This window comes from Megalobrama amblycephala, linkage group LG5 (assembly GCF_018812025.1).
Source record: "Megalobrama amblycephala isolate DHTTF-2021 linkage group LG5, ASM1881202v1, whole genome shotgun sequence".
NCBI classification, from domain to species: domain Eukaryota; kingdom Metazoa; phylum Chordata; class Actinopteri; order Cypriniformes; family Xenocyprididae; genus Megalobrama; species Megalobrama amblycephala.
Window position 1 is genome coordinate 40,766,254 of NC_063048.1, and position 27,300 is coordinate 40,793,553.

Genomic DNA, 27,300 nt, shown 5'->3' on the forward strand with positions numbered 1-27,300 from the left:
TTCTTGAAGGAATAATTTATTAGATGCACGCCGGTCTGTTATTGTAGGGACATTGACTTTACATTTTCACGTCCCTAAACATGACTCAGAACAAAGCTAACTGTGATTGGTTGCTTTACACGTTGGTCAGACATCCTCTTGTGTCGTCCTTGGCCAGTGAAAGCTGTGATGCAGTCCAGACCTTCTGCCGTCGGTCTGAAGGTCTGGCTACATGAGATTAGTAATCTCCCTTTAGTAATCCAGGGGGTGGTTTAAGCCGTGTTTTCACCGCAGGAACTTTACCCAGGATCTAGGAACTTTGGGGTAACCAGGGTCTAAATGAAGTTCCGGGTAAAAAAATTCCCCCTCAGAAAGTCCCTGCTCACGAGGTAGTACTTTTTCAAAGTTCCGGAACCTTCGGGGGTGGGACTTGGGCACTGAACATGCTGATTGGTTAAGTTCATGCAGCATTTTAATTGGTTGACTCCACACAGCATTTTATTTCAACCATCGTTTTTTTTTTTGTCTGTTGCGGTGTGTTCAGTAAGTTTAAAAAATACGACCGATGGACTGACGATGAGGTTAAGGCCTTATTAAGCTTGTATGCGGAGAACGGAATCCAGCGGGAACTGGAAAGTCGTGCACAGTCCTACGTCAATGGACTATCTTCACGGTACTATGACCGCTATGGAAACGCAGCTAGCAATAGGTCTGGGGGGAAAAAAGTTCCTGGGACAAATTGTTCCAGGTAATTTCGGTGGAAACACGGCTATAGTTACCTTCAGGTCTGTGCCATTAAACCGGATGTATTATTATTCAGGAGCCAGTTGCATAAACTTGGACACTAAAGCCAGTTTTCCACCGTCAGGCCGAACCGTTCTTAGAATGGTAAGGAACGGTTCCAGTTGTGATTCCACTTCAGCCTGGTATGGCACGGAACAGTTACAAACCGTTCTCGGCCCGGAAAGTCTCAGCACGGTTGTCTAACCTGTATTCACATGCTTGTGTAAAGTGTGTTTCAGGCCTTACGGTTAGAGGTTTTGTGCTATACTAAATCTCAAACCTTTTTCAGCCATAAAAAAGGTTTACTGAAGAATCAGAACACCTTCTAACCATTTTACATGCATAACTTTGTCTCAATAAACACACTGGGGTTTTAACATCTCACGGAGGAGCATATAAACAATATTTTAGATTGGTCTGTAGGCCATATGTGTACTTGCTCTTCTTGATGTTAATAGGTCTTTCCAAAAACAACATAAATTTTGTTTTTCTTTTCGGTCTAAGAGGTAGGTCTGTTGTTGTGTTTTTTTTTTCTATCTGTGGTGGTGCCATTAGGGTGTTTACTGTCCAAACACGCAGACCACAGGGACATTAAGTCTTGGACGGCTCCCAAACATCCTCCATCAGGTTTCTTCCCACTCTGGTCATGGTCTCTAACAGCCTTACGCTCACCCTGACCTCCACTCTCTCCTGCTCTCCCATTCTTTCCAACCTCTCTCTCGCTGGATATCAGGGCTCAGTGTCTCATGGGTTGAAACTTATTTTGATGAAGCAGGCAAAAGAAAGTGTTGAGAGTTTGCCGCTGGTGCCTGTTTAGAAAGATTCATATGCTTCTCATCTGCTTCTCTGGGCGGTGTTAGGAGTGTTTTACACATTGACCCACTTTGCAGAGGAAAAGCTTGACACAGAATTGTGTAAAGGGTGTGATCGCTCATTCTGGCGTGAGGGAATACATTTTCCATTCTGTTCACATACACATGCCCTACAGTTGTAAAAGTTCATCCCATAGTAGAGTAAGATTAAAATTGTGTGTGAGTGCATTTACATAGGCTATGTTCGAATAGCACACAATATACTAGGGGTGTAACGGCACACAAACGGTTAAGTAAATGAATAATGAATAGGATAATATAGTGCATAAACAAAATGCTCCCCTCCAGAGTTAATTTCTCTAGTGAACTAACATGCTGTGGACACTAAATGACTTGCCTGAGGTAAATATAATGCTATGTGGGATATTATTCTCAAGCTGTTTTATTGATAGCTTTCTGCAGTTGAAACACTGGTTGAGAGCAAGCAGCAACCTCCCCCAGTTTCTCCTGCCAATACAGAAGTGACTTAAACTGCAATTCATCGACTGACCGCTAGGCTCCAAAACAGAGCAGAATCTCATTGAGCCCAAGCGACAACCTCCCCCTTTCTCTCGTAAAGCCAATACGGAAGTAACTTAAACTGCGATTCATCGACTGGCCGCTAGGGACAGGCTCCAAAAGAGAGCAGAATCTCATAGAGTCCCATGTTAAATTGGCCAAGTTTATAGCAGAAAAAAAACATGTTTACAAGTTGGTTCAAATTGTGGTTTTGGTCTATACTGCTATTTTTGCCCTTCATGACAACTCTGAGGGGGGTGAATTTTTTTGTAACTTATCCGTTTAAATTATATTAAGCCTTAAAGTTCTGCATAATTAAGGACGTGGTCACTTGAGTGACAGGTAGATTGCGCTGCTGTCTGTGAGCCGTCATGTTACCTCAGCTGCCGCTGAATTTGGCATCTCAGCCGTATTTGTGCTCGATTATTTTATACAATTATAAAATATGGCTTGCTGCATAATATTCGAGACTCATGTGTGTCTGTGTAGATGTGCATGCATGGGGAAGAAACAGAACACACGTTGTTGGATCGTGGCATTGGCTGAAAGTTTTGGTTGTGAGATTTACTACAATGACAATACCAGGAGGATATCAAAATCCGACAGCACTGCTTGTATATTATAACTAAAACTGCTGCACTATTTTGAAAAAAATATATACTTTGGACACAGGCTCATTTGTTTGTTAGATACGAACGTATACAGTTTTACAACATAAAGGCTGCTCAGATTGCATCCTTTCTTGAAGAACGATGACAGAGAGCAGATCATTCAGAAGAAATGTGACGTTTTTTTGTTTTGCAATGGACACTCATATTTTACCCAAGTGCCACAGATTGGATTCATCTCGCGATCTCTATTTCATTATAAAGGTATGAAGTCCCATTTGATTTTCCATGTTGTTATTTGCACAACCAACACTACTGGTGTTGGAGGATCTATATCTTAAAAAACACCGTAGATTGACAGTAAACCTTTAGAACGTTCTGATGATAAAACTTATCTTCATTAATATTTTAGATTGTATCTAAGATAGATAGATAGCTCCTTTGCTTGTTAACATGGTCACGTCGAGCTAGGTGGGCGTGGTTTCAGCAACCAGTCATATCAGCTCAACTTACCTCCCCGCCTCTTTGCCCAGTTTCAGTTATCCGGGAGTGACGTGCGTTGACGCGCAGCTAAGATGGCCGCGGCCTCATTTTCGCTTCAAAACTGCTGTTCAGAACTCTATGGGTGACGTCACGGATGCTACGTCCATATTTTTTTACAGTCTATGATTGAGCCCCATGTTAAAATACTCAACTTTACAGTAGAAAAAAACATGTACAGCCTGGTACAAATTGTGGTTTTGGTCTAAACCGCTCTGCCCTTCATGACAACTCTGAGGGGGGTGAATTTTATTTATAATTCATCCGTTTAAATTATATTAAGCCTTAAAGTTCTGCATAATTAAGGGCGTGGCCACTTGAGTGACAGGTGGAATGCTGCTGCTGTCTGTCACCTTAGCTAATTCCAGCCGCTGAACTTGGCATCTCTGCCGTGTTTGTGCTTTTTTCTGGCTTATTTCATACAATTATCAAATAATATGGCTTGCTATGCGATTTATGGTCGAGACAGATGTGCGTCTGTGTACATGAGCACACATGCGGAAGATAAACAGAACACATTGGATCGTCTTGGAATTGGCTAAACGTTTTAATGACAATGGCTGGATAATATGCCTCTCAAGACACCACAAAATCCGACAGCACTGCTTGGATATTATAACTAAAATAGCTGCACTATTTTGAAAAATTATACTTTGGACGCGGGCTCATTTGTTTGTGAGAGTCCAATGTAAATGATCATATACAGTTTTACAACATAAATAGTGCTCGGATTGCATAATTTCTTGAAGAACGATGATGGAGAACAGATCGTTCAGAAGAAATATGACGCAAACAATGGACAATATATCAACATTTCATGGATTTAATGCTTTTGTAGACAAAAAGTGCTGTTGGATATTTTTGGACGCTCATGGACATTTTACCCAAGTGTTACGGATTGGATTAATTTCACAATCGCTATTTCATTACAAAGGCATGTCCCCTTCTGGATTGGAGTGTGGATTGCCTGTGACCGACTGTATTCGTCGTCTGACTATATGCACCGAATCGCAATGTCTGATGTACAAATACAGTACAGTCCAAAAGTTTGGAACCACTAAGATTTTTAATGTTTTTAAAAGAAGTTTCGTCTGCTCACCAAGGCTACATTTATTTAATTAAAAATACAGTAAAAAACAGTAATATTGTGAAATATTATTACAATTTAAAATAACTGTTTTCTATTTGAATATATTTCACAAAGTAATTTATTCCTGTGATGGCAAAGCTGAATTTTCAGCATCATTACTCCAGTCTTCAGTGTCACATGATCCTTCAGAAATCATTCTAATATGCTGATCTGCTGCTCAAGAAACATTTAATGTGTACAATTGTACAAAATATTTGTGTACAATATTTTTTTTCAGGATTATTTGATGAATAGAAAGTTCAAAAGAACAGTGTTTATCTGAAATCTAATCTTTTGTAACATTATAAATGTCTTTACTGCCACTTTTGATTGATTTAATGCATCCTTGCTGAATAAAAGTATTAATTTCTTTAATTTCTTTTCATAAAAATACAAATTCTTACTGACCCCAAACTTTTGAACGGTAGTGTATAATGCTACAGAAGCTTTGTATTTCAGATAATGCTGTTCTTTTGAACTTTCTATTCATCAAGGAATCCTGAAAAAAAAGTACACAACTGTTTTCAACATTGAAAATAATCATAAATGTTTATTGAGCAGCAAATCAGCATATTAGAATGATATCTGAAGGATCATGTGACACTGAAGACTGGAGTAACGATGCTGAAAATTCAGCTTTGCATCACAGGAATAAATTACTTTGTCAAATATATTTAAATAGTACACAGTTATTTTAAATTGTAATAATATTTCACAATATTACTGTTTTTTACTGTATTTTTAATTAAATAAATGTAGCCTTGGTGAGCAGACGAAACTTCTTTTAAAAACATTAAAAATCTTAGTGGTTCCAAACTTTTGGACTGTACTGTACATGTGCCGTTACACCCCTATTGCATACTATTTCTGCACAAAATTGTATGCGTATTGTGCATAGTTTATGCATATTTATATTTTTTTTTTGCCAAAACTTAGTTTACAACAGAGCACAGCCACTCAGATGTACAGTAGTTGTAAGATGTACTTAATTTCTGATTGTGTTGATTTGACTTCACATAGAAATCATCCTTTCCTTATGTGAGTGCTTCATGTTGGGTTTGGCCTAGTTCTGTAGAACTGTCTTGTTTCTAATGAACTGCCAGACAGTAGGATTAGCCTGCTATATACTTTCTCAGACTCAACCTTTCTCCATAAAAAACACCATCCCCGCTTCATTAGTCTTTATCTTCTTGCATAGTTCTCAAATTAATTATTGAGCTGTTGGGTGTTTCAGACTTTAGGTGTCTGTATCAAATATGGTTAATGATTACATTTTTGGACAGTATTTTGATGTTTCTTTAACAAATAAACTGCCCTACACTCTAAAAGAGGTTGATGAAACCCATTTTTACTATAAAAAACCGCTATGTTTTAGTAAGAGTCTTGATCATGGCAGATGGATGTTATGCTGGTGATTTCCAGAGTCATTAATGCATAGTTCACATTCTCTGTTTCCATACTCTGAGGCGGTGTAGTCAACTGCTAAAGACCGAGGAGGAAACCTTCTTTGCATTTCACTATAGCAACTGCAAAAGAACAGTTGTTAAATTTTTCACATACCTGGTTGTCCGATGCCTGAGCAGCTGCCCTGCCCCCACCTGTTTAACCTGTGGCCTGTCATAACCGTCAGTCCATCCTCAGCCTTCTGCTGAATCAGGATGATATGTTGTGTCTTTAAAGCCCCAATATACTCATATACTCAAAGTTATTTTTCGTTCTTCGCTTAGGGGTAAAACAAAGTTTGAAATATTTGACCAGCGGTATACTGTTAGCGAACATCCGACACCGCCCACACTGCTGAAAGCAGCGCTTAGATGAATATGTAGATACGTGCTGTGCACTTTCCTCTCAATAACACAACAAAATTGAGAAAACAGCAAGTATTTTTTAATAATGCAAGAAAAGCACATGATCAAAGCAACATGGATATGTTTGCACGAACTCGGCTCTCCAGTGAAGTCATGTCACGTTTATTTAAATAGCTTAAAATCAAGCAGCTTTACCATATAAAACATGAAAAACAGTGTTTCATTTCATCAAAAGTACAACTTATAAAGCAGCTCTCCAGTATGTTCATGTTTTCACGCGCAAACATCTGTCCTGACCTAAACAGTGGCGTTTAATTAGCATTTCTACAATGATGCATTTGACTGTGTCAGCATCTGTTTCATTAAATATAACTTGGATAAGTCACAACTGTTAATAGCAACAATTTTGAACAATTGACCGATTTTAGCTGCAGCTTCAGCGTCGATTTATAGTGTAGGGGGCGGGACGCTTCAGATTCTAGAGAGCATTTGATTGGACTGAAAATTTGATGAGAAGCTGAAGTGCAGGGTGATGTCATCAAAATCATTATTGGCAGAAGTGAGAGACTGTAAGTTTTGAATGCTTATATCTTCTAAATGTGAATTTTGTCATTGTTTTGGAGCACACTAGCTTCACACTAGCAACAGTAAGACTAACATATTCATACTAAAAGCCAAAAAACTTCATGGGGACTTTAAATAGCAATAGGTACAATTCATTAGCCAAAGAACTTCACTATGACTGATTTAACTTATCACGTGAGAACGACACCATACTGAGTTCAGTTACACAGTTACTAATATTGAATGACCCAAACTCGATTTTTGCTTTCGGTTGCATTTTCTGGCTAAATTAAACTTTTTTGTTTTGGTGTTTTGGGAAAAAAATAATTTCCGTTCATCACTGCATTCTACAAATTCTCAGTGGACAAAACCTCAGGAAAACAGGTTGCGAAAATGAGAAAATAACCAATTTTTAGCCACACAACTTTACAAATCTCTACGAGCATAACAGAGAGATTTCTGTATACTGTACAATGTAAAATGTTGTTTTTTTTTATTGACAATTTAACAGTTTATGACAGATAAATTGAACAGACTCAACTCTCACTGCCTAATTTTTATTTGCATGAAACTAAATGTCTTCTGAGTAAGGTCTGTACTGGAATTGCATCTGTTCGTGTCATTGAGATGTTTCTATTAACGCTATTGAGGCCCGGTAGCTCCACACTCTCCACTCACCACCAGTAAACTTTACGACATAGTTGCTGAATAGCTCTTAATGCTCAGTGAATCATTGCTGAGAGGGTAAGGCTAACCTGAGGTCAGTGCTGAGCTTGGGCGAGAGGACGCTATTCCCATAGTAATGCGGATTGATGAAGTGTCAGCGAAAGCATGTCCTTCTTCATATTTGTCGCTGTGTCGTCTTTTCAGTTCTGTACATTTGGTGACCCTGAGGTGAAGAGTCACACCTCCACACAATGACCCCACAGGCTGCTCTCCTGGCTCCGACACTCAGGGAATGCTCGCATGGAGAGGGTGCTCCTGGGAATCCCTGGACTTTTGGCTTGAGGAGCAAGAAAGGGTGGAAAGAACAAAGAAGTTTGAACAAAAGGAGTGCTCTGTCATACAGTGGGAATTCATTAGTATACTTGTCCTCCTTTTTACTGGGTCAGTGAGCTCATGAAACAGTGAGCACAAAGCACGTCATGTCCGGGAACTCTGTGTGAGTTCTTACAAGCTTTTGCTTGTCTGTTTGCAGTATATCTATGCGAGAAGATATAATCCATGCACAGATTAGCACTCCTTCCAACAACCTTTTTTTTCCCCTTTCACCTCTCATTTTTAGTTGAAAGTTGCATACTTGTGTGAGCAGAAAATATTGTTTTACCAAATTTCCACCAGCTTTACAACAGGAGCAAATGCACAAAAATGTTGTTCTTTTGCTATGATTTTTAATGTTTATTATTCCAGGTTATTCTAAATTAAGAAGTGTATGCCTGCAGTTAATAATTTGCATAATGCATGCCCAAACATCTCTTTATAAAAGATTGCACACAGCCATTCATTGCTCTCTGCAAACATATCACTACACTATCTAAACATGGAGCTGTGACACAATTTTTTTTTTTTTTAACTCTGAAATAAGAAAGACTTATAGGGCCTCTAAATTAGACCTGGGCATTGAAAAGAGTCATGTGATCGTGGCCGTGTCCACGTCATTTGTCACCGTCGCTTTTTCACAAGGGAATATCCAATCTGTCCGCTTCCATGGCAGACGCAAATGCACGTATCCGATTCATATCAATTAGTATACAAATAAAATTGGATACAAAGCAACAAATCAAACAGAAAAAATTCACAACAAAATAGATTCAATTACAAATTACATTCAGCAAGTGATAAATCACAGTTTTGGCTATGATGCACATACAGACTTTCTCTTTCCGTCTGTGCAGAAACATTATTTTATGTAGGAAATTTGAACAGAATGCATATGTTGAGAATGTAGGAGTGGGTGGCTTGTTTACTAGGATCTTTTCCCTGTGCTGTCAGACCATCACGGTGGTCTTGATGATAACCGCAGTGGTTTGTGGCAAAAGCGTGCCCAAACCCGCACCAGTACAACATGCCCTCAGTATTTAGTGCCGGATTATGATCAAAATCATTTAAGCATGACAGGTAGCGACACTCAAAGTCAGATATACAGTAAATTTTTCTCATAGTTTATCTCACACTTATAGTTTATATAACCAACACACACCTTAAGCCTCAAGAGAACAACCCATGATTCTCTCTGGTTCTCTCTTATAGATGCAGGAGTTGGAACAGAGAGTGATAGAGGCTGACCAGCGGGCAGAGAACGCTGAAAAACAGGTATAGCTGTTGGACCACCGTTTTCATATTTTTTCTGAATTTACTGTGTTAGAATCAATCTCAGGACATGGTGTCCTATTTGCCAGATTATTTTAAAAGGGATGTTTCATTATCATTGTACAATCTCATTCAGTGTGTCATATAATAAATAAATCATACACTGAAATAAAAAAAACAAAACAACATTTTCTTTTTCAAAACACAACGTGTTCGTGTTGAAAGTTAGAGTTGAAAGTATAACAGGCTTAGCTAGCAAATATTATCACACCACTGTAGTCAAAATTTTTCTTTTTGTTTTCCAGCAAATGTACAATGCATTTTAGAAAAATAACTACACAGACAATAAAAACGCTTAATTTTAAATAGATAATCTTGAAATATTGTTGTATGTACAACAAAGTTATTGAAAATTGTTAATATTTTGGAAATAAATCTGTTGATTTATTTGAATTTCAGTTTCTTTTTTTAATTTCGTTCAAAATATCACCAATGAACCCAATATTGCAATACATATTGAATCTTGAGCTGAGTGTATCGTTATACCCAAATAGATTTAAATCATTAAAATTGTAGTTTTTTGAGGAAATTGGCTGATATTCAGATGGAAAAAAACATTAAAATAAAAATAAATGTTCTATTGAAATCAGCTTCAGTATCCTTTTACTTATTTTATTGTTAATTATACATAATAAATCATGGGATCACAAATGGTACTCTTTCTTTTCTTTTTTTTTTTTCTTCAAAAAATAACTTATTTATTTTGCATAGTAAAATAAAACCTGAAGCTCTGATTTGCCTTATTTTTTGCTAAATAGTTTTGTCAGATTTGTTCCTCCTTCCTATTAAAAATATTTAAAGAATATAAAATATTTTCCTCATATTTTGATTGTTTAATCAAACTTGTAGGGTCATTAAAAACAAATATCCCCTCCAGACATCACTTTTGGCCTCTACTGTACCCTTTTCTCTTGAGGACTTAATCAAAAGTACCTTTGTAGGTCCATATAATGGAGGAGAAACTGAAGTCTGCAAACATGCAGCCCAGCGAATCGGAAAACTCACTGTACAGGCGCTATCAAGAGCTGAGCAGTCAAATTCAGGAGAAAGATATGATCATAAAGCGACTCGAAGGACAGCTGGAGAAGCAGGTAAAGACCTCACAAAGAGGAAGAGATGGCTGTTAAACACTCATTTAAGGACTGAAACATTGTTTAACTGCCCTCCTTATCTGCAGAACTTGGTTCGAGCACAAGAGGCCAAGATTATTGAAGAGAAGGCTGCAAAAATCAAAGACTGGGTCACGTTTAAGTTGCGAGAGGTGAGTTGTGCTGTGGATCATAACAACATGGTAACACTTTAGTATAGGGAACACATATAAACTATTAACTACAACTTTTCCCTCAATAAACTCCTAATTTACTGCTTATTAATAGTTAGTTGTTAAGTTTAGGTATTGGGTAGGATTAAGAATGCAGAATATGATCATGCAGAATAAGGAATTAATATGTGCTTAATAAATAGCCAATGTTCTAGTAATAAGCAACTAGTTAAAAGACCCTAAAATAAGTGTTACCAAAAACATTTGTTGAAACAGAGTGTCATTTTTGTTTTTTGGTGTCTTGTAGATGGAAACCGAGAACCAGCAGTTAAAGAAGGCAAACCTGAAGCAGGCTGAGCAGATCCTCATACTGCAAGACAAGCTTCAGAGTAAACATATTTCCTTTCATGTTTTCTTTTCCTTATACCATTTGTTTTTGCTTATACCTCTCACTGTGTTTCTGTCAGCTCTTCTCGAGATGCCCATGTCCCCAGCAGTGGATGCCCACCTGGTCCCTTCCAGCCCACTCCACCCTCCCAGCTGCCCCGGGACACCCCCTGTCCAGGAGGAGGGCTGGAGATTGACAGGATCTCGCATGGCCAATTCTACAGGTACATAATCATCTTCTACCTTCAGAAGATTTGAAGCTCTCACTAGTGTCGTTGAACAGAAATATATTAGCTAATTCTGTTTTTCTCAGATTTACTTATGGAACTGCTGATTGAATTAAAGTAACTTTATTTTACACTTATTATTTATGTATATTTTACAGTAGTATTATTTTTTGTTAGTACACTTGACAAGGTTTCTTGCATTTAGTTTTACATCACAATTTCTGCCCTCAAATTAAACCAAGATGTTTTTTGATACTGTACCTTTGACTTCTATGTACAATTGACCTCTGTTATAATTATTGCTATTTTGATATTTATTGTGCTCAGTTTTCACCGCATCCTAACCTGAAGTGATAAGATTCCAATGACAAGCAATTTGTCTGTCCACAACAGACATGACATGACTACGACATGCGACAAAATCAATCAAAAATCACAGCCAATCAGAAGAGAGTGTGGGCGGAGTTTCTCTTTAAGCGTAGTACATAATCAAATTCATAAATTACACCATTTTAACATTATTAAAAATGCATACTGAGTGACCGAAACAATCTTTGTCACAGAATACACTTGTCTGTTCACATTGAGAGTTTGAGCTTGTTTGCTGTAATTTATTTTCAAGTTATCTTTCAGATTGGCTATAAAGCACACTCAAAATTATATTCATTCTCACATTAGATGCTTTAAACATTAAATAGAGCACATTAACCGTATGGGCTGCACGATTATTTGAAATTAACCCTATATTGCACTTAAACCGATTTGGCTTGGTGCATTTATGAAATCGCAAAGGCTGCAATTTATTTTAAGCACCGCTCTGTGATCAGTAGTGAATGCTGCTCCATCTGAAAGCAGTCGCTTATAACGTGCATTTGAAAAAGCAGCACGCATCAAACATCTTTCCAAACATGAGAAGCATTTATGAACCCTTTTGTCCAACAAAAGACAACATTTAATAACATGTTTTTACTCCAACGACATTCGATGTCTTCTACAGGGCATATTTGCAGTTTCTGCTCGAGAGCGCCCTCTGGCTTTCATATGGAGCAGCCTTTGCCAATTCGCGTTAAGTTTAATTTCGATTAATCGTGCAGGCCTACCAGAGATTATCATTGTCATACTTTGCATGTTGTTGTTCCAGCTGACGTTGCAGAAATAAAAAAAACATTTCTACAATAGAGTCGTTGTGTATCGCCGTCGCAGCTGGTTAGGACAAAATCTCTGATTAACATGGAAATAATACCTTTTATCGAGTGCTGCGGCGTCGCATCACATCTGGTTAGAAAACGGTGTTAATGTCAATGAATATTCGTGATGCATGAAAAATTTTGCCCAAAACCTATTATTTTTGGCCTAATATTTTCAGTTGCCTAAATTTCAGTGCATTGCTAAAACAAGTAATAATAAAATATTAAACAATAAAAATCCCATAATATTTCCTTAATCCACCCCCCAACTTCTATTCCGCACTTTTTGGATGCATCATCTTTCACTTTTCATTTTTATCTAATTATGCATTAATATCTGTTGCAAATTGCAGATAGCAAAAGGAAAGTCACGGAGGGCTGCGATTCCGCTTTTCATAGTGCATCCTTACTTCCTACATTACAAGACAAAGGAGACTCTTATAAGTCTAGTCAAGATGGTGTTGACACCACAACCTCGGTAAAGGAGGCCGGAGAGGGGGCGGAGCCTTCTTTTGGAGCATCACGTGAGAGAGGAGTGGGAGGAGCCTCAGACAGAGATCACTCTTCTGATGAGCTCAACAGCAAATTTCGTTCCCAGCGCCTTCGCTCTTCTTCCTCATCTTCTTCCTCATCCTCCTCAGCATATGAGACTCCTGGTCCGGGTGGCTTTGACACGCCTACCCCCACTCCTAAAAGCCCTCCTCCTGTGCCCCTCTCACCCCCATTAATATGCCTCCCTCTGTCATGCCCCTTCCATCTGGCTTTACCCTTGGGCACCAGCATGACCCTTCCCAAAGTTCGCACTCCTCTAACCCCCCGTGACAGCATCCAACTTGTGAAGAAACACCACAGTCAGCCGCAACCCGGCATAGAGCGCCTCCATCAGGTCAACGTCAACATTGATATCGGAAACTGCACCTCTCCATCCTGTGGTTCGGTTCCCACACATGGGCTAGAGGAGACGGACATTGATGAAGGGCCTCCAGAAAGCATGGAGGGTGTGGTGGAGGGGTCAGAGATGGAAGCTCAGCCTACTGATGGAGGCTTATTGGATAGGTTGGCCAAAGAGTTTGAGATGATGGACCCAGAAGCTCTTAAACCACCTACACCACCTCTGCACAGATTTCCCTCTTGGGTAAGAATGCCTCGGCTTTTACCTCAAATTGTGCACCTTGTTAAAGGATTAGTTCACTCACCCCCATGTCATCCAAGATGTCTTTCTTTCTTCAGTTGAAAAGAAATGAAGGTTTTTGAGGAAAACATTCCAGGATTTTTCTCCATATAATGGACTTCAACAGTTACCAACGGTTTGAAGGTCTAAATGTCAGTTTCAGTGCAGCTTCAAAGAGCTCTACATGATCCCAGATGAGGAATAAGAGTCTTATCTAGTGAAACGATCAGTCATTTTCTAAAAAAATAAAATAAAATATACTTTTAACCAGAAATGCTCATGTTGCACTAGCTCTGCGATGCGCCATGCATTACGTAATCATGTTGGAAAGGTCACGCGTGACGTAGGCGGAAGTACCGCGGTAGGGCGAGAAACTCCATTTCATTTTCTCCTCCAACTTCAAAATCGTCCGACATCGTTGTATCTTTTTTTTTAAAGGCCGTTTGACAGTCTTTGCATGTTCGCTTTGTAGTCGCTGGATCGATACTTCCTCCTACGTAACGCGTGACCTTTCCAACATGATTACGTAATGCATGGCGCATCGCAGAGCAGTGCAAGATGAGCATTTGTGGTTAGAAGTATATTTTAATTTTTATTTTTTTTAGAAAATAACCAATCGTTTAGCTATATAAGACCCTTATTCCTTGTCTGGGATCATGTAGAGCTCTTTGAAGCTGCACTGAAACTGACATTTGGACCTTCAACCCGTTGGTAACTGTTGAAGTCCAATATATGGAGAAAACTGCATTTATTTGATCAAAAAATTCTGTAAAAACAGAAATATTGTGAAGTATTTTTACAATTTTAAATTACTATTTTTAGACTTTAATAATATTTTAAAATGTAATTTATTCCTGTGATCAAAGCTGAATTTTCAGCATCATTACTCCAATCTTCAGTGTCACATGATCATGAAATCATTCTAATATGTTGATTTGGTTCTCAGGTAACATTTCTGATTATTATCAATGTTGAAAACAATATTTTTGTAGAAACTGACACATTTTTGTTTCAATATTCTTTGATAAATAATGCTCGGGGTGGGCTTTTGGGGCTCTTTTGACTTTGGGCCAGCAAGCAACCACCTAGAAACACACAAAACAACACTCAAAATGTTTTAGCAACCAAATTGCAACACCCTTGCACTCACCCACATCACCCTAACCCTATAGTGACAAGTATTCTATGGTATGATAAAAGTTCGACACCACTATTTGCATGTGTCTGTGTGTGTTTTTCAGGAGAGCCGGATCTATGCAGTAGCTAAATCAGGAATGAGAGTCTCAGAGGCCTGTCTTGGAGCTAAGACTTTCGGAAGAGGTCAGTCAACCAATCAGCAATCATCACTGATCACTCAGTGTAGGTCTGTCACCAGCAATTGCTATAACACTATATGAACACATGCTCTTGGATCTGTCAATTAGAAGTCAGGATTTGTTTGATGTCACTTCCTCTTACCTAAGGGGAACACACCTGTGCAGGTGTGATCTCCATGCGTTGAATCTTCTAAGAGGCTTTTAGAGGAGTTCCAGGTCTGTGAGTAGAGGGTGAGAATGAAAACCCTGCTTTTCAATATGCTGTGATGAAAGGTTAAAACCACTGTGTAATTATCTCAGGGAGTGTTTCACCTCAACTCTACAACAAAAGTCAGTGGAACTGTGCTGCGTTCTGCTGTGAGACACACGTCTGGAACTTTTATAGTGAAGATATTTTCTAGTTATGCTCAGCTCTAAAATATGGAAGAGGATTAGAGCCAAGCAATTATAAAAAATAAAACCATCTTGAGATTAAAGTCATTATAATGTGAGAATAAAATCATTAAATTTTGAGAATAAAGTCAGTGGGTCTCATTCGCTAATAATTGCATGGATTATTTCGTATTCGTATTTGCACAGGAGAACTTCTTGCGAAAAATCTCCACCTAATTCATAACACCTGCGTACACACATGAATTTGTTCTTAATCTTGTCTGTAAATGGACTAGCCTTATGAAATTATATTGAAGTGCCCACCCAGGCCTTATGAATTTTTTACAGCTTTGCGAACATTATGTAAGCGCTCATGTGTTGTTCGTTTGTTTCTCCAGTATCCACCCAACCTCAGCACTCAACAACTGGCCCCTTCACCCACCTCATTTATAAGAACATCAGTGTGCCTGTGTACTCCACTCTTAAAGGGGTAAAATTACATCAATATGACAGTTAACTAGTTATCTTACCAGTGTCATGCTAAAGTGTTATTATGTATAACAGGTAAAGTGTACTTGTCTTTCTCATCCTTCCCACAATGTTCTGCTGCCCTTAGAAGGCGACTCAGATCAGCACTGTCCCTCTTCCCGATGATGACTCCGGTTCAGAAGACGACAGCAGCTCATTGGCCAGCTTGCACACGTCCATACTGGGGCCAGATAAAAAGGGCAGCACCCCTGGCAGCCCTCGGGCTGTCAAAAGAGGTGAGGAAATCTGTGAAATAACCAACTTTATGACCTTCAAAATATTTTGTTTAACTTTTTAGGCTATTTTTTCTAATTTGTGAATAATAAAAGTGTGCAGCTGTCATTAACTGCTAAGAGACACGAAGGTTGAGGATCCAAACGCAGTATTTATTTAAAGGGTAATCCATTATCGTAGGGCTGGGCGATATATCGCATGCGATTGTCACGCGCATTTCATCAGTAAAGCCGGTTCCCTGATTACCGCTAAATCGCCATCACCTGCTTTCAAATGGAGCGCCATTTAAAGGGTGTTCTAATCTCCAAAAACAACGACGTAAAAGTGCATTACCAACGCCGACAGATGAAAGGATTCAATGGAATCAATTCAGTGGAATCAATTCAATGGAATCAATTCAATGGAATCAATTCAATGGAAAGGATTCCGGAAGAGAAGACAATGCTGAATAAAGTCGCATTTTTTATTATTTTTGGACCAAAATCTATATAAGATGCTTCAAAAACTTCTAACTAACCCACTGATGTCACATGGACTACTTTGATGATGTTTTTATTACCTTTCTGGACATGGACAGTATACTGCACATACATTTTCAATGGAGGGACAGAAAGCTCTCGGACTAAATCTAAAATATCTTAAACTGTGTTCCGAAGATGAACGGAGGTCTTACGGGTTTGGAATGACATGAGGGTGAGTCATTAATGACATAATTTTCATTTTTGGGTGAACTAACCCTTTAATAGAAGGAGCCGTAGTTCACTGACAAGCTACGCAATATCACGTTCATTATCGCAGATGAATCGCCTTCGATAATAAACGTGATATTGCATAGCTTGTCAGTGATCTACGGCTCTGTCTATTAAATGCCGCTCCATTTGAAAGCAGGTGATGGCGATTTAGCGGTAATCAGGGAACCGGCTTTACTGACGAAATGCGCGTGACAATCGCATGCGATATATCGCCCAGTCCTACATTATCATAATCCATAAAACAGGCATACGGTCAAAACCACGGGCAAACAGTCCAAACATAACAAGGTCCAAGACACAGAAAAATCCAGGGAGACAAGCAGAAGATGAAAACCCAAGACACAGAGAACCAGGATAATGCTCAGAAATGCAGTAGTGACACATACAAGACTTCGCAATGACTGACAGGGCTTTTAAAGGCAAACATAAACGAGTAAATCACACACAGGTGGAAGTGATCAGATCATAATGAGTCCAGGTAATGGGTTATGGGAATTATAGTTCAGGACAGAATAACAATGATTAAGAGAGGAGTGCCCTCTGGTGGACATCCAGGGCAACCAGTTGGTGATTGTGACAGTAGCATTAAATTGTTACTGTCAACTGTTTTGTCCTGCAGGTGTTTCTATGTCCTCCATCAGTTCAGAGAGTGACTATGCCATTCCTCCGGATGCGTACTCGTTGGACAGTGACTGCTCAGAGCCCGAGCACAAGGTGCAGCGCACCTCCTCCTACTCCTGTGAGAGTGTTGGACAGGTATGTCTCTGAGCTCCTTCTTCTTTTGAGCCATCTCTATATTGTGTTCTAGGGGTGTAACGGTACACAGAAATTCATGGTTCGGTATGTACCTCGATTTTGGGGTCATGGATACAAGTTCAGTGCATTTACATGTCCCCCCCTCCCCCTGATTCCTGATTGCTTAAAATAAAAATTGTTGATTTGTTACTCTAATTGATAGATTGACCAATGCTGCGTGGTAAAATGCAACTGCTGTTTGATGCACAGAGTTCAATATTTTATTTTTCAAGAAAGAAATCATAAAAAACATGAGAGAGAAGGAGAAAAAGAGCCTAATTCACCTTTCCATGAGGAGACAGCGAGTGAAGCGGCACCTGATTTTGTCTCATTATAACAGCAGAAACAGCTTATGGCCATACAAATAGATAGGACATCATTCGAAACTGTAAAGGGTCTGTTTTTATTTGTGTACACTCTACATCCACAATTAAAACAAAACATTATGCTTTTGTAAAATAAAGAAAACAAACAGAATGACGCTTTCTGCCATCCCGGTTTCCTTTCCATGAAGTTGGTGGAGCATGTCACAAAAATGAATTGAAACTCAGCGTATAGGCTACTAGCAAGCTCTTGCGTACCATCGGAACTCTTGTCTTGGGTTGGTACATAGATCGACTCTTCTTCTTTTGCTCTTTTTCCTGTTGTGGCAGTTAACAAATAGCTTTGCATTTCTGCGCACACCCCCTTCTGGATTGGAGTGTGGATCGCTTGTGACTGACTGTATTCGTCGCCTGACTGTATGCACCGAACTGTGACGTCTGTACTGATGCAGTTTGGGACGAATACATGTACTGTTACACCCCTATTGTCTTCTCATCTACACTACCATTCAAAAATTTGGCATTTTTGTATGCTTTTGAACGAAGTATTTTATGCTCACCAGGGCTGCATTTAATGCATCAAAAATACAATGAAAACAGTAATATTGTGTAATATTATTACTATTTAGCTGTTTTCTCTTTAAATATATTTAAAAATGTAATTTATTCCTGTGATGGCGAAGCTGAATTTTCAGCATCATTACTCCAGTCTTAAGTGTCACATGATCCTTCAGAAATCATTCTAAAATGCTGATTTGGTTTTCAAGAAACATTTTTTATTCATGGTTTTCATATGACATCACACACTTATAGGAATGCCCACCTAGAGGGCAAATCAAGGCTCTCCTCCTTTGCCTGCCCGTTATTTTTTACCAGGTTTGAACTAAAGTACTAATGTAGTAAAACAGTGATATTAAAAGACCAGTTTCAGTATACACCTTATTAATGATGCATACTATGTACAGGCAAACAGACAAACCCAGAATATGAATGCAATGCAAAGAATGCGCTTAACTATTTAGCGATTTGTGTTCATATTCCTGGCTCATCTGCTTGCCTGGATATAGTATGCATCATCAATAAGGTACATACTGAATTTGATCCTTTAATATCACTGTTTATATACATTAAGGCACTTAAAGTGTTTTTCACGTCAAGTGTTTTATAATGTCCCGCTGTTTTTAGTGATTGAAATACTGCAACAGGTGCTGTATATGTATCACAAGTGCCCAAAACTTGCATTTTGTTCACATTTTTGGTTGTTGTTATTATTCTTCTTTTGAGATCGATCCTTTCTTATGTTTTAGTTTTAGTCCAAGGAGGTCTGTAATACCTTGAGAAAGCTGTGTGTTAGCATTCCCATTCACCTCGATCCTAATCCAGTTACGTGGATAGAAGTTAGAAGACAGGTTGTCCATGGTTAAAAGCTTTGTATGTGTTTTTCCATATAGGAGACTCTAGAAAAGACAGGTTACTTGCTGAAAATGGGTAGTCAGGTAAAGGCATGGAAGAGGCGCTGGTTCATTCTGAGGAACGGGGAGATCTTGTACTACAAGTCGCCGGTGAGTAGACTTTTCCACAACTCTGCGGCGGTATTTGAGAGAGAGTGTGAGGGAAGGAAGTTTAGAGTTACAGCGCTGATGATATCTGCCTTTGTTCTGCTCTCAGAGTGATGTGATCCGGAAACCTCAGGGCCAAATGGAGCTGAACTCCTCGTGTCATATAGCCCGCGGAGAGGGAGCTCAGACATTCCAGGTGAGAGACACACTGATACACATAAACAGCCTTTAACAAATCTGTCAGCCTGAGGCTTTCAGAAACAGCCTGATATGGGTATCACATGAGCTTTGCTTGCGCTTTGAGAGAATGTTCAACTCTCAACTGCTGTTATTATTGGATTTTCAGTCAAAATGATAGCAATAATGGGGTATTATCTATAATTTCCTCAAACTTTAATCAGTGTCATCACATATTACAATTTGGGAGGAACTGATAATCATAATCAAAAATGTCTTGTAGAATTTACTGTAGGTCACCTGGACTTGTTTTTCTGTTACCACATGAATTGGAATAAATCCTACAATACATTCCATGATGGCAGAAATGATTCAGAATCTTCACATATCATGTCAAATTTTCAACTCATGGATGGATGGATGGATTGATGGATAATGGATGGATGGATGGATGGATGGATGGATGGATGGATGGATGGATGGATGGATGGATGGATTGATGGATTGATGGATGATGAATGGATGGATGAAGGATGGATGATGGATGATGGATGGATGGATAGATAGATAATAGATGGATAGATAATGGATGGATGGATGATGGATAGATAATAGATGGATAGATGGATGGATGGATGGATAGATAGACATCTTTTTTTTTACTGTTGTTTCCATGATTGCAGAGATGATTTTGTTTTTGTTTTTCTATTAAGTGAAGAGTTATAGTTAGGGATGGACAATATATCCACACTGCATCAGCTGAGGGCTGCATTTTGATTGATTGATTGATTGATTGATTGATTGATTGATTGATTGATTGATAAAAAAAGTAAAATATTTTTATCTCAATATTTACATTTTAATATCTGTCATTTATCAGTTATCGACCGCAACATTAAAACAATTATTTGCTTATCTGAATCAGACAGAAATGTAATATTAGTGCATCCATAGTCATTGTCAGATGAACCAGTTTTGTTGGCTAAATCTCTGTCAATCTTTTTCTCATGTGCGTGTTGTGTCTAGTTAATTACAGAGAAGAAGACCTTTTACTTGGCTGCAGACTCCCCAAATATCCTGGAGGACTGGATCAGAGTTCTCCAGAATGTTCTCAAGGTCCAGGCCAGTGGACCAGTTTCCATGGATAAAGAAGTCAAGGCCACTGTGAGAGGCTGGCTAACAAAGGTAAGAGTTCACAGGAGTGTTATTGAGGTTTTGAGTGAAAGAATGATTGAATTGTCAAAAGTACTGACTTCGGTACCAAGTTGGTGCTGAAATTTTAAAAAAGTGACTATACCAGCATTTCCCCCTAGCATTTTTAGCGCTGTTGAGTGGATTCTTAAACACCTCTGATTAGCCATTGTGTTCACACGCTCAACAGATATGTCTGTGACTGGCTACTATGATCAACGCTTCAAAAACATGTTGTAAATAGACATCTTTGACATTCTTCACAGAGCGCTTACACAGACACACAATGGAGCATTTGAAAGCAGATCCACTGAAAGACCCCTGCTTTCAAACACTCCTGCTTTCAAAATGCTTTCAAACATTCTGTGTGCTTTCAAACGCTCTTGTGTGTTGATCATTGTAGCCAAACACAGACACATCTGTTGAGCGCGTGAATACAATACAATGGCCAATCAGCTGAATCAAATCAAAATGCTAGGGGGAAATGCTGGTATCATCACAATTTTAAAAGTTGGTACATTTGACAACATGAATTTTGAAAATTGAATGATTGAGTATTTAAACAGTTTATCTATTGTAACAAAGTTAAAAGTTCAGGGAAGGAGGAGGCAGGAATTGGTGAATGTTAAACATAACATTAATCATAAAATAAACAAACAACAAAACGAAAGTAAAGTGGCAGCCCCTCACGGATGACTACCGCTTGAACTAAAACAAAACGCCAACATGAATAGTCCAGGCCTGGTCCTCTCTCGTCCTTCGCTGTCGTCACTTCTTCTTTTATCCTTACGGAGCACCTCCGTGGGACTCGAGACTGGTGTGGCGCACGGGTGACGCTCATTAGCACTTGCGCCACCGGCCTCACTCCATTCCCACGGCTCTTGGCCCCACCCCCATCTACATATAAAGATGTCAATGCAATGCAGTGCAGTAAGATTTTTGACGTGTATGAAGCAATGAAGTGATAATGATTAACAGTGTACGACTGACAGTGAAGATTGCGGGGTGAGATTCCTGGATGGCTGGTACATGCTGGGACAGAGCTGAGGTCTTCGGGCCTGGAATGTATCTGATAGGGAGTCCCTGATCACAGGCTGTGTATATCTGTGTGTGGGGGGTGGGGGTCTTGTCAAATGTGTACATTAATTGCATTGTTTTTCCATTTGAATGCATTTGATTTGACAGTCCATTTTCAGTTTGATGAATGAACTGGAAACAATATCAAGCACAGATTTTACACCTGGTATTACGATCACTTATTCTTTCTTTCTCCACTTTTCTGATAATATTTTTTATTTTACTACAGGTGAAGCATGGTCATTCAAAGCTTGTGTGGTGTGCTTTGATTGGGAAAGTCTTCTACTACTACCGTAACCAGGATGACAAGGTAGATATCTTTAGATTCCTTAAATTGAAAAAAACTATAGGGTTTTTCTGTTAGTAGCTCTGCAATGTTTTTATTTAAGCTGAAATGTGTAATGTTTTGATGTTAAAATAAAAAAATATTCAGGTCATTTGTAAATTAATTTATGCATATGATGGTGTTGTATGTTGAACTCAAATATGTGTTCATTGCAGTTACCTCTGGGTCAGCTACATGTTCGGGAAGCACGGGTGGAAGAAGTGGACAGATCGTGTGACTCTGACGAGGATTATGAAGCAGGTGGGCGGGGCTTCCTCTCCTCTCACTTTACGTTAGTGGTCCATCCCAAAGAGCAAAGCCCCACCTACCTGCTTGTCGGCACTAAACAAGAAAAGGTATCACTTACACCACAAATGCAATCTAAATTTTGCCTAGCATTTACCCAGGAGCTTGTTTGTACTTTGTTAGAATTAGAATGCCATGTATAAATGAATTTATTCAGGTCTAAAAGTTTTGAGCTTGTCCACTTTTGACCACTTCCAGAGGTAGTCAAAAACGCATTCGACCAGGGGTCTCCAAACTCTGTCCTGGAGGGCCACTGTCCTGCAGAGTTTAGCTCCAACCCATATTAAACACACCTGAAGCAGCTAATCGAGGTCTACTAGGCATACTTGAAACTTCCAGGCAGGTGTGTTGAGGCAAGTTGGAGCTAAACTCTGCAGGACAGTGGCCCTACAGGACCGAGTTTGGAGATCCCTGGTGTAGACTCTCATGTGGTCGAATCTGTTTGAAGAGCCATAAAAGACCGTCTACTCTCCACCAGCTGACATTACAGGAAGCACACTAGACCGACAGGATTTAAACTTTATCGGCTGAAGACCCAAGTTTGGTTGGAAGACGAATAACTTCCCAAGCGCAATGTTCTCTCACCATTCCTGATTTTGATAGACTTCTCCCCTCGAAAGAAATCAGGACAGAAGTGGTTGAAAGTGGACAAAACTGACGAATTAAAACAACAGGTGTAAACGGGAATGTGTCTCCCTCATCTACTTGTGATCCGATCGACCAAAAGCATCTTAATACCAGGTGTAAACAGGGTCTCAGATTCTTGCTGACTTTCTCACAGGACACCTGGCTGTACCACCTGACTGTTGCGGCGGGCAGTTGTGCCAGCCTGAGGGTGGGCACAGAGTACGAACAGCTGATCGGCAAGCTGTTGGATGTCGATGGAGATCCAGGTCAGAGGTTAATTTTAAATATCTACTTCTATAACACGTACAACTGCTTCTCAAGTCGCATGATGGACTGGATGGTTTTAAATTGGGACAGACAGATAGAATGACTCCATCTAGACCCCAGACAGTGTTTACGACCAGTTCTGATGGCTTGATGGCAGCTGTTGTGCCATTTAAATTTGTTTTTCAATCTGTTGTTCATGTGTGCAGACTCTGCTCTGTGGAAACGTGAAGTGCTGTGCTTCAGTAAGGAGGGTCTGCGGTACCCCCTCACCACGCTACCCTCCGAGGCACTTCAAACAGAGGCTCTCAAGCTCTTTAAGGTGAACGCCTTTGTCTGTGTCTTCTCTTACTTTCTCAGAGTCCTTTATCCTTCTTTCTGCTTTATTCACATTCACAGATGCTCAAGTCTTTATGTCCTCTTGTTGTCTTTATCTCCCTTGAAGAATCACTCCATCTCTCAAACACTTATAAGTTGTCCTCATCCTCCTCTCCCGAGAGTTGATGGTGCCGTCCTGTCCCTACTGTGGACTCCCACAGCAGGATCAAAGGCAGTGATGGGAGGCATTGTGCTCATTATAGCACAGGAGATAATGAGCTGGATTTGGCTCTGATTGACGTAAAACCTCTCTGCAGTTTCTCAAGCTGCTTTGAAACTGTAGCTATATGATTAAAAGTAGTTCAACTACAGTCAGACTACTCTTTTGAAGCAGTAGTACTTGGAAACACTACATGTAATAAAATAAAGTTTTTTTTGGCACAAAACATTAAGGATCTCCATTATGATGCTAGAGACTGCAGTCTTTAACTTCCTTGTTAGAGTCCCCAACTCCCATGCTGGCAGACCCAGGTTCGAGTCCCACTTACAGCGGGCGGTTCGAACAGGAGGGGTTACATTGGTGCTGTGACCTCGATGGGAGTGAGGTTTAGGGGGGTGAGTGTAACGGACGTAGGCCAGTAAGAGCTGTGTGTTTAAACCTCACTCCCCTGATCTCAAGAGGCACTCTAGCTACTGATGCTAGAGACTGCGGTCTTTAGCCTCCTTGTTAGAGTGCCTGACTCCCATGCTGGCGGACCCGGCTTCGAGTCCTGCTTAGAGTTGGTGGTTCGAACAGGAGGGGTTACATGAGGATGTGCTGGAGTAAACTTTACAGAGTGCTCGACTCTTGCATTACAAGAGTCAATACAAGATCTTGACCAAAAAAATACAGTTGTGGCCAGAATTATTAGACCCCTTCATAAATATGATCAAAGATAACTCTAAAAATAAATCTGCATTGTTTATCCTTTTGATCTTTAATTCATAAAATTAGCAAAAATCTAACCTTTCATTGAAGGAAAAGAATAGAAAGTGGGGGGGAAATAACATTATGAAATAAATGTTTTTCTCCAAAACACGTTGCCCACAATTATTAGCACCCTTTTATTCAATACTTTTTGCAACCTCCTTTTGCCAAGAGAACAGCTCTGAGTCTTCTTCTATAACACCTGATGAGTTTGGAGAACACCTGACAAGAGATCAGAGACCATTCCTCCATACAGAATCTCTCCAGATCCTTCAGATTCCAGCTCCATGATGGTGCTTCTTCTCTTCAGTTCACTCCACTCATTTTCTTTAGGGTTCAGGTCAGGGGACTGGGATGGCCATGGCAGAAGCTTCATTTTGTGCTCAGTGACACATTTTTGTGCTGGTTTTGATGTTTGTTTTGGATCATTGTCCCGACGGATGATCCAACCACAGCCCATTATAAGATTTCTAGCAGAAGCGGTCAGGTTTTGATTTTTTTATCTGTTGGTATTTGATAGAATCCATGATACGATATATCTGAACAAGTTATCCAGGACCTCCAGCACAAAAATAGGCCCACAACATTAAAGATCCAGCAGTATATTTAACCGTGGACATGGAGCACTTTTTATCCATGTGTGCACCAAACCCATCTGGTGGGTTTGCTGCCAAAAAGCTATATTTTTAGTTTCATCTGACCATAGAAGCTCGTCCCGTTTGAAGATCCAGTCATGTCTGACAACTGTCGAACAACTTGTGGGGATGTAGGATCTTTTGATCATTTTTTTTACGCTTTCTGAGATTCAAGACTCAACTAATCTCTGCAATTCTCCAGCTGTGATCCTTGGAGAGTCTTTGGCCCCTTAAACATTCCTCCTCACTGCACATTAGGATGATTTAGACACATGTCCTCTTCCAGGCAGATTTGTAACATCTTTAGTTGATTGGAACTTCTCAATTATTGCCCTGATAGTGGAAATGGGGATTTTCAATGCTTCAGCTATTTTCTTACAGCCACTTTCTATTTTGTGAAGCTCGACAATCATTTGCTACACATCATAACTATATTCTTTGGTTTTACTCATTGTGATGAATGATTAAGGGAATTTGGCCTTTGTGTTTCCTCATGTTTATATTCCTGTGGAACAGGAAGTCATGGCTGGACAATTTCATGTTCATGATCACCCCGGTGAGCTAAAAAAATGTAAATATGAATGGGAATATACTTCAGAGATATTTTACTCATAAAAAATTCTAGGGGTGCTAATAATTGTGGGCAACGTGTTTCGGAGAAAAACATTTATTTCTTAATGTTATTTTCCCCCCACTTTCAATTCTTTTCCTTCAATGAAAGGTTAGATTTTTGCTAATTTTATGAATTAAAGATCAAAAGGATAAACAATGCAGATTTATTTTTAGAGTCATCTTTGATCATATTTAGGAAGGGGTCTAATAATTCTGGCCACAACTGTATGCACCTCTTGATGGAAATAACATCACAACATTATAAAATTATTGACTGCAGGGGGACTTTAAAGGTGCCGTAGAACGTCTTTTTAAAAGATGTAATATAAGTCTAAGGTGTCCCCTAAATGTGTCTGTGAAGTTTCAGCTCAAAATACCCCATAGATTTTTTTTATAAATTTTTTTTAACTGCCTATTTTGGGGCATCATTAAATATGAGCCGATTTAGGCTGTGGCCCCTTTAAATTCTCATGCTCCCCGCCCCCGGAGCTTGCGCTTGCCTTTAACAGCATAAACAAAGTTCACACAGCTAATATAACCCTCACAATGGATCTTTACAAAGTGTTCGTCATGCAGCATGTCTAATCGTGTAAGTATGGTATTTATTTGGATGTTTACACTTGATTCTGAATGAGTTTGATAGTGCTCCGTGGCTAAAGCTAACATTACACATTTTTCTGATGATTCAGCTGTGCACAGATCCAGACGTTAATACTGGCTGCCCTTGTGTAATGCTTAAACATGGGCTGGCATATGCAAATATTGGGGGCGTACATATTAATGATCCCGACTGTTACGTAACAGTCAGTGTTATGTTGAGATTCGCCTGTTCGTCGGAGGTCTTTTAAACAAATGAGATTTATATAAGAAGGAGGAAACAACGGTGTTTGAGACTCACTGTATGTCATTTCCATGTACTGAACTCTTGTTATTCAACTATGCCAAGATAAATTCAATTTTTAATTCTAGGGCACCTTTAAGAGTACTCAATCATCTCTAAGATCACTCATTTTTTTAAAGCTAAATGTAAATTATGTGGCAAAAAAGTTATGTAGGGTTTTGCTACTGTTATTCATTATGCTGAAATAAAAAATAAAGTTAGTAGCATCAGCTATAAAATATAGCATCACTACTAGTCAGTTACCCCTCAGCAGTGGCTCTCAGTACGTTTTGTGGGAAATGGCACTAGCCCTGTAACATCTCATTTTGAGGACAGGCCTTAACATTTCATTCAGAGTTCAAAGAGGATCGCTGACAGTGTCTGGAGAGATAGTCTCATTCCAGTTGCTCGTAGTTTCTCCCCAGGCTCCCGTTTTCTATTGAGAACCCTGTTCTCCTGAGGTTTCCAGACATTATGCCCTATTGACAGTTCAATGGCGTATCCTCGAGAGCTAGCATCATGTGCAGCCCTCAGTGCTCTTTGAAGATCACAGGCGCTTTTTAGGTAGTCATTTGATACTGAAAGAAAATGCCTCCCACTCTGAAGTAATGAATGGGGGGGTTGACAGCTACATCCTGACTTGATTTAATTTGCATTG

General features: G+C 39.4%; 1 protein-coding gene across 2 annotated transcripts in view; it reads left to right on the plus strand.

Annotated features, from left to right (window-relative positions):
• plekhh1 (pleckstrin homology domain containing, family H (with MyTH4 domain) member 1) overlaps positions 1-27,300 on the plus strand; it is a 57,247-nt gene that overhangs the window by 18,079 nt on the left and 11,868 nt on the right. For both annotated transcript variants that reach the window (XM_048192308.1, XM_048192309.1), the window contains exons 3-19: positions 9,032-9,094; positions 10,093-10,242; positions 10,329-10,412; positions 10,720-10,801; positions 10,880-11,023; positions 12,567-13,348; positions 14,626-14,704; positions 15,471-15,562; positions 15,689-15,836; positions 17,206-17,342; positions 19,156-19,266; positions 19,373-19,459; positions 20,467-20,625; positions 21,938-22,018; positions 22,210-22,389; positions 23,121-23,232; positions 23,440-23,552. In XM_048192308.1, coding sequence (XP_048048265.1) covers positions 9,032-9,094; positions 10,093-10,242; positions 10,329-10,412; positions 10,720-10,801; positions 10,880-11,023; positions 12,567-13,348; positions 14,626-14,704; positions 15,471-15,562; positions 15,689-15,836; positions 17,206-17,342; positions 19,156-19,266; positions 19,373-19,459; positions 20,467-20,625; positions 21,938-22,018; positions 22,210-22,389; positions 23,121-23,232; positions 23,440-23,552 — 2,604 coding nt within the window. The remainder of the gene's footprint in view (positions 1-9,031; positions 9,095-10,092; positions 10,243-10,328; positions 10,413-10,719; positions 10,802-10,879; positions 11,024-12,566; positions 13,349-14,625; positions 14,705-15,470; positions 15,563-15,688; positions 15,837-17,205; positions 17,343-19,155; positions 19,267-19,372; positions 19,460-20,466; positions 20,626-21,937; positions 22,019-22,209; positions 22,390-23,120; positions 23,233-23,439; positions 23,553-27,300) is intronic.